The 7,921-nt window shown below is 55.0% G+C and overlaps 1 protein-coding gene across 1 annotated transcript; it reads left to right on the top strand.

Moving 5' to 3' along the window:
• Positions 1-1,370: 1,370 nt before the first annotated feature.
• On the top strand, positions 1,371-7,507 carry TMEM37 (transmembrane protein 37). The gene is made up of 2 exons (XM_043894676.1): positions 1,371-1,520; positions 6,545-7,507. The coding sequence occupies exons 1-2, from the start codon at positions 1,500-1,502 to the stop codon at positions 7,127-7,129; spliced, it is 606 nt and encodes a 201-aa protein (XP_043750611.1). The 5' UTR covers positions 1,371-1,499; the 3' UTR covers positions 7,130-7,507.
• Positions 7,508-7,921: the final 414 nt, after the last annotated feature.

A 7,921-nucleotide genomic window follows, 5' to 3' on the forward strand; every position in this document is an offset into this window, starting at 1 on the left:
GTTAGGGTTGTACATCCCCCTTTGGGGGAGAGAAAAGTGACACAGGAAAGACTGCCCTGAAGATTCCACTATTTTCACACTTAACTGAGGGCCTGGCAAGACTCTGATCTTTCATGAATATTATCTCATTTATTAACCATGGCTCAGAGATGCTTGCTCCTTGGAAGAAAAGCTATGAAAAACCTAGACAGCATATTAAAAAGCAGAGACAACATTTTACCAACAACAGTCTGTGTTGTCAAAGCTATGGTTTTTCCAGCAGTCACATTCAGGTGTGAGAGTTGGACCATAAAGAAGGCTGAGTGCCAAAGAATTGATGCTTTCAGATTGTGGTGCTGGAGAAAACTCTTGAGAGTTTCTTGGACAGCAAAGAAATCAAACCAGTCAATCCTAAAGGAAAGAAAAGTGAAAGTGAAGTCGTTCAGTCCTGTCCAACTCTTTGTGACCCCATGGACCATATCCCACCAGGCTACTCTGTCCATGGGATTTTCCAATCAAGAATACTTGAGTGGGTTGCTATTTTCTTCTCCAGGGGATCTTCCTGGCCCAGGGATCGAACCCAGGTCTCCTGCATTGTAGGCAGACGCTTTACCGTCTGAGCTACCAGGGAAGCCCAAATCTTAAAGGAAATCAACCCTAAATATTCATTAGAAGGACTGATGAGGACGCTCCAATGCTTTGACCATCTGATGAGAAAAGCCGACTCGCTGGAAAAGATCCTGATGCTAAGAAAGATTGAAGGCAGAAGGAGGCGGCGACAGACGATGAGGTGGTTGGATGGCGTTATCCACTCAATGGACATGAGTTTGAGCAAACTCTGGGAGGTGGTGATGGACAGGGAAGCCTGCCGTGATGCAGTCCGTCCAGTCTCAAGGAATCAAACACGGCTTAGCGACTGAACAACACGAGAGAAAAACAAGAGCCCGGTACAGGGTGCTGGAGACGCCTCTGCCTCTCCTGACGCTCGGGTGGACCCGCTGGGGCGGAATCGGGTCCTGGGTCGCTGGCCTTCCGCCTGCGCGGTCCTGCCGTTGGGGAATCGGTGTCGCGCGCACAGCAGTCCTCAGAGCGAGGGAATGACTCCAGGCCTGGACTTCGCGAGTCCGCCGCCCGAGCCTACACTTCTTGGCCGTGTCCTGGCCTCCCCCTCCCCGGTGGCTCCTTCCCGCGGTCCCACTGATTCAGCGTCCACCCAGCGGCCCCGGGCGGGGAACAGCCCCGCCAGCAGCCCCGCCAGCAGCCCCGCCAGCAGCACCAAGTTTGCTGATACCCAGCGCCCCTCCCCGGCCCTCTCTCCCCTCCCCACCCCTCCCCGCCCCTCCGCTCCCCTCCCCGCCCCGCCCCCGGACCCGGCCCCGCCCCCCGCCCCGCCCCCGGACCCGGCCCCGCCCCCCGCCCCTGAGGAGAGATTTCCCAAGCAGCAACGGTCTGCCTCAGCAGAGCTGCGCTCGGGATCGCGGAGGCAGCTGGCGGGAGTTCGCGAAGAGCCCAGGTGCACGATGACAGCCCTCGGCGTCCAGGTGAGCGAGCGGCCGCGACGAGAGCGGTAGGAGCGCCCTGCCAGGGTCCGGGGGGCAGGCAGGAAGCCACCTGGGGCCACTCCTCCACCCCAGCGCTGTTCTGTGGCTCGGTCTTGTCGCTCTGGTCCTTCGCGCACCCTAGGCTCCCAAAAGTCTCGGGGTCGGGCGGTTGTCTTTGGGGTCTTCTGTTTCCATCGGTTAGGTTCAACAGAAGGGTCCCTCTTAAAAGGGGGGCGCTTCTGGGGCGGAGGATGGACGGAATCCACTTGTAGAGTGAGGTTCGCTCCTCAGAGCAGGAAGCATGTCTGGGGAAGCCAGAACTTTCCTGAGCCGGGGCCAGAAATACCATCTCTCCTTCGCAAAACTGACTTTTGGGGGGACGGCGACGGGGATGGAGTCTCTGGGACGCGCGGAAACCTGGGAACAGACTGTAGTGAGGTGAGGGGCCGGCATTGCAGACATGAGGTTTCTCAGTGTTGCGAGGCGTTTGCTGGACAACTTGCCTGTCTCCCTCTGCCCCTCGGGCGTGCAATTCTCCTACCCGGCAGCCGAGCTTCCATAGCGGACGCGTGCCGCCGGCTAGTCTCCCGACCTGATGGTCCTGACGGTCAGAGGCCCGCAGACTCAGCCAGCGAGCGTTCAGAGCGCCACAGCACTGACCCCAGAGCTCCGCCCAGTTTACAGATGCGGAGGCTGAGGCTCAGGTGAAGTGACCTGCGACTGGCGGCCAGCTCAGCCCCAGAATCGAGTGAGAGCCAGACTTGGCCCGAACAGGAGAAACTCCACCCACGAGCCGCCCGCAAACATCCTGCGGCCGGGATTCTGCAGCCCGAGAGCGGGATGCTGCGAGTTACTCCCTACCGTTCTGGGCATTATCTGAAGTCCCGACCGGGCTGCCTCCGGACCTTCTGCGTGGAGGGTGGGATCGGGTGTGATCCCGCCTCGAAGAGCCGGCGGCCCAGCTGGGGAGAGACTTGCAAACAGGATTTAGATGCGGTCGGGGGAAGTGGGTGCTAGATTAGAAACTGCGACAGAATTAAGGGGTGGGGGAGGGCTTCTTACCGGGCTGGGAGGGGCAGGAAGACTGGAGTAGCCAGGTTGAAAGACTTGAGTTTTAGCGAAGGAAGGAGAAGGGGGTTGGAGGGTGGTGGGCGGAAAAGATGAGGTTAAAACCCTGGAGCCCTACTGGCGGCGGCGGCGGTGGCGGCGGGGGGCGCGGGCTGTGCTTGAAGATAGTCGCTGTCGCTTAGGAGCACTTAACCGCAGGCCTGGGACTGTTCTATGCAGTTGGGGTGTTCAGAACTCGGTTCAGCTCCTCCACGAGGGCAGGAGGCAGAACTAGTTATCTCCAGGGGATAAATAACTTGTCAGAGGTCAAAGAGCTAAAAACCAAGCAGACTGACTCCAGTACCTCTCTCACCAGTGTCCTGGGGTCATGCTGGTGTGAATGGGCTTACTGTTTAGGAAGCTGTAGAAGGGATTTTTTGGGATGCTCAGTGGTTTAAAAAAAAAAATCCACCTGCCAATGCCAGAGAACCAGGTTGATCCCCGGGTGGAGGAAGCTCCTCCAGGGGAGGAAATGGCAACCCATTCCAGTACTCTTGCCTGGAGAATCACAGGGACAGAGGAGCCTGGCTACAATATGAGGTCCCAAAGAGTGGGACACGACTCAGCGGCTGAGCACAGACGGATTTCCAGCTGATGAGGAGAAGGGCCTGACCTTGGCTTGGGCTGAGTGGGCAGTGGGGGGTTGGGGCAAATAAGGAGGGAGGGGTGATGTGGAGAATGAGTAGTGAGCAGCCCAGAGTGTCTACTTAGGGGGTGATGGAACCACATGGGGTCCTGGGTTGTAGAGGAAGACAGGATCTTGGCAGTGGACTCAATGGCCCAGGAGTGTCAAGTGACACTGTTCTACAGGTCACTATAAATCATTCAGGGAGCTGGATGAAAAGGGAAATGCCTCTTCCATTTTTTTTTTCTTTTTTTTTTTTTTAGTGGAGAAAGTCCAGGCCCTAAGAGACTAAAGTGACTTGCCCAAGGTCACAGAGCTGGGCTGGGCAGTATCAGGGACAGGGCTCGACTGCCCTCATCCTGGGTGGTCCACAAACCTTCCACTGACCATGCTGAGGCTCAACTGCCCTCCAAGAGAGGATTTCTTGGATGGCTCAAAGCTCAGGTGTGAGGGGCAGTGGTGAGGAATGAGGACTCAAGATACCTTATTGTTCCTGATGTTAGGACTAGCTGTGGTAAATCAGGGCTCCTCATGTGCCAAGCATCTTTATATGCATAATCTCATTTAATCCTTGGGAGTTTTATTGGTGTCAGAGTTTGAATGATGCCCTACTTTGGGATGGGAGGGGGAAAATGACCTGATGTCAGCTGTCTTTCTGAATGTCTGAGGGCCTGGAGATTAAAGTTCAGTTTGTGCCCAGGACAGGTGGGGCTGAGTGCAGGACGGCATGTGCTTTTTCTCCAGACAGCGTGATGTCCAAGGTCAAAAGGCCTCTGGGTGCTGTATTCTTGTGACTTGTTGCCTGTGTCTGAGGTTTTCCCATACTAGAAACTTAACAACGTCTAGGGGTGTTATAACTAGGGGTGAGGTGCCTTCATGGCTATGCTTTCCTGCAGGGGTCACTAACTCCTACAGAATGTAGATGAGAAACAAGAGTCAAGGGGGTTAAGAAACCTCGTGCAAAGACAAACACCTTTATGGTTTGTAATCAGAGGTTTCAAAGCTCCCTTGGTTTCTTAGCAGTAGAGCTATTTTTTCTATTGAAATTCAGTACAGACTCAGATTCCCAGTGGCTCTGGCAGGAAAAAGGGATCTGATGGGTTGAAGTGAGGGGGTCCCTTCCCCTGCTAGGAGACAAGGGGACATGGTTTGAGAACCACAGCCTAGACTCCCGCCTGAATGCTCTTTACCGTGCACCAGGCTGCCTTTGTGTCTGGATCTGCATCAGTGTCCTTGGGGGTCCCTCAGTCCCCTCCACTCCTGTTCCTCACCACCATACTGAGCCCCTCACACGATGGCCCAAGTCAGTATTTATTGGCATCCCCACCCCTACCCCCGCACACGATACAGCTGTTGAGCCGCTGTGTCAGCTTTACTGTGATGTAAACGCTCTTGGGCAGGTCCCTTGACCTCTGACAGTTGCCGTCTTTGCATACCCCCATGAAGTTTCCTACTCCACCAGACTAGCTTCTTCTTCTTCTTCTTCTTCTTTTTAATGAAAAAGCAGCTATTTCTTTTCTTCTTTTTTTAAAGTGGTGGCGAGCCTAGAGGCTAGTCTTTATCGCGGTGCCCAGGCATCTTATTGCAGTGACTTCTCTTGTTGTGGATCATGGGTTCTAGGCTTCACTGCAGTAACTGTGGCACTCGGGCTTAGTTCTTCTGGCATGTGGAATCGTCCAAGACCGGGGATTGAATGCTTGTCCCCTGCATTGGCAAGCAGATTCTTATCCACTGTACCATCAGGGAAGTCCAGACTCGGGTTTAAGGGTGAAATGGGATCCTAACTTAGGCAGAAGTGCTGCAAGCAAACAAGATTCTTTCCTGTATCCCTGGGGCTGCTAAGATGAGCAGGTTAGCAGGCAGCCTGATGTTCCTGCTGGGGCTCTGACCACAGGGTCTCCCAGGAGCGTGCTCTGCCCCTCACTGAGGGGGTGGCCCAGGCCTGCCTCTGGAAGCCTCCGTTTGCACGTGGGTAGGGCTGACCCTAGAGTCCCCTTTTGGTTGGTTTCCCTAGCAGTGATCATCACGCTTGAGTTTTCTGCTTTGCTTACCTCCCAAACCAAGGTGTAACCTGGGCTGCTTCCACACTCAGTGTAAAGGGCATAATCTAGGACTGGGCCGGAGATGGTTTAAAGGTAGCTTCAGGTGAAAGTGGCAGTGGTTGCAAGCTTGACATTCATTATCTCGTGGCTCTTGAGCACGGTACCAGGTTCTAGGGTAAGGCCCTGGCCTCCTGGAGACCTCAGTCTCCAAGTGAGACAGACAATAACATTCACCACTATTCAGACAGAAATAGGTAACTTGTCAGAACGGTTCCTCTGAGAGTGGCCAGAGGGAGTCCCTTCTGGGTTGGGTGGGTACGGAGGCGGTGTTTCAGTCGAGACATGAAGAATGGAGAAAGGGGGGCAGCCAGAAGAGTGTTTCATGTAGAGGAGCCAATAGGTGAGGAAGAAAGTTCTAGGCTTGTCCCCCGCATGCGAAGGGGACCGTGTGCCTGAGCAGGGTGGTGGGGAGGGTGCTCTGGGAGGGCTTGTGGGCCATCTAAGGCGTTCTACTCTTTGAAGCATTCCTTTTGCTTCTGGGTTGGGGGACAGTGGCTGGAGGGTGCCCCAGGGTTGTAACAAGAGACACCTCACTGGATGCTTGGCCCAGGTTTCCAGGAGAGAGGGCAGTGCACTTTTCCAGAAACCAGAGACTGAAGGGGCACCTCAGGGACTCCCCTTCCAACCCCAGAAGCTGCTGGAACACCTAGTGGTGGCCTGTTCTGGGTGGGGTACAGGCTAAGTCAGACTGAAGGGTAAAGTGCAAACATCACTGAGCACCTGGGTCCTGGCAAGTTCCAAAGGTACAGATTAGGATGAAACTGGGGGAGACCTGGAGCCAGGGGAGGAAACCCTCACTGATGTGCTAATAATAACTCTGTGTAGTGTTCTTATTTTGTATATAAAGAAACCAAGGCTGCCTGCTGGCTCAAGGTCACAACAGCCAGGTCAAACAGGTTTTCTGACTTCAGAATAGGCTAAAGAGTATAGACAGGCAAATGGAATTTGGGTTTTTTATTCATTATAAGACCATTAAAGAAAGGGCAGGGAACTCTTTGCCTGATAAATAACTGGATCCACAGCCAATGCTTATAGGTCTTGAATGGAGGATGGGCCAGGAACAGGCAGGATGGGAGAAGGGTTCCAGTGGCAGTGGGAAGCTGAACCGCATGTTGTGGGTCCTCCCTGAAGAAGCTGGCCAGGTGTGGCGGGGGGCCCGCCCTGACGTGCTGCCCCATGCTATCTTCCAGGCACAGAGGCTGCTGGGCCAGAGGAGGCCCCCCCGGTCCTTCTTTGAGTCCTTCACCCGAGGCCTCATCATCCTGTGTGCCTCTCTGGCTGTGGTCCTCTCCTCCATCTCCATCTGCGATGGCCAGTGGCTCCTGGCAGATGACCGCCTCTTCGGACTGTGGCGCTTCTGCACTGCCTCCAACCAGACGGAGCTGCACTGCCTCCGAGACCTGAGTCAGGCCCAGGTGCCCTGGCTGGCCTCGGGCATGGTTGTGGCCCGCATCGTGGCCAGCTTGGCCGTGGTGGTCGCCATCTTTGGCCTGGAGTTTCTCATAGTGTCCCAGGTGTGCGAGGACTCCCTCGCTTGGCGGAAGTGGGCCATGGGCTCCACCCTCCTACTCATCTCATTCATCCTCTCCTTCGGGGGCCTCCTGAGCTTCCTGGTCCTCCTCAGGAGCCAGGTCACGCTCTGGGGCCTCACCCTGATGTTCTGGAGCGACTTCACAGCTTCCTTCCTTCTCTTCCTGAATGCTATCAGTGGCCTGCACATCAACAGCATCACCCACAACAACATGCATCCCTGGAGCCTGCCTACCAAAGTTTAGGACCCTCCTCCAAGGACATCCAGTTCTACCGGAAAGCCTGCCTATGATGGGACTTTTCCATACTTCCCTGGTGGTCCAGTGGTTAAGACTCTCTGGGCTTCCAATGCAGGGGACACGGGTTAGATCCCTGGCTGGGGAACTGAGTCCCACATGCCGTGCAGGGTGGAAAAGATGAGACTTTTCTAATTCCAACATGTGACGTTCAGATTGATGCCTCTTGGCCTTGGTGTGTTTGGGCCAGTGGCCCAGGGGTCCGTGCAGCTGGTCTGCAGCCCAGAGGTCAGGTGGGAGCCTCCATGCCACCAGCTGCACCAGTTTACCCACAGCCATGTTATATAGGATGCTGATTTTACGAGAATAAACATATTTTAAAACCTTTACTTGAACCCTTCCTGGGATGGGAATAGACCTGGAAGCAGCTTGGGTCACTGGTGCCCAGGCCGGCTGCACAGGGAAGCACAGTTGACACCTGTTTTATTGACCCTGCTGGAATGCGGGCTGTAGGGTCCCTGGGCCTCCTGGGAGACTAAGAGTGAATCATCCTTCCAGCAAAGGATGTCCAGTTAGTGCCTAAGACTTCCACCAGCTCAAAGGGCCTTTGCATTTTCCCTTTGGTCACGCCAGGGAAGCAGAGTTCAGGATTGCTTGCATATGACTTTCAAACCATTTGACTTTATTTGAACCCTGCCCTTTGGGGTACCTCCCCAGGATAACCCCTGCTTCCAGCAGCTGGCTGTCCCTCTGAGGACTCTCCTTGTGAGTACTGCCTGAAGCCCTTCCAGGAGAGCTGCC

The sequence above is a fragment of the Cervus elaphus genome, chromosome 33 (genome assembly GCF_910594005.1).
Source record: "Cervus elaphus chromosome 33, mCerEla1.1, whole genome shotgun sequence".
Taxonomy (NCBI): Eukaryota; Metazoa; Chordata; class Mammalia; order Artiodactyla; family Cervidae; genus Cervus; species Cervus elaphus.

Excerpts from the sequence above, each read along its gene's own strand:
- TMEM37 (XM_043894676.1), top strand. The coding sequence starts at position 1,500 with ATGACAGCCCTCGGCGTCCAG. Across the intron at positions 1,521-6,544 it reads TGACAGCCCTCGGCGTCCAG|GCACAGAGGCTGCTGGGCCA; the intron begins GTGAGCGAGCGG and ends GCTATCTTCCAG.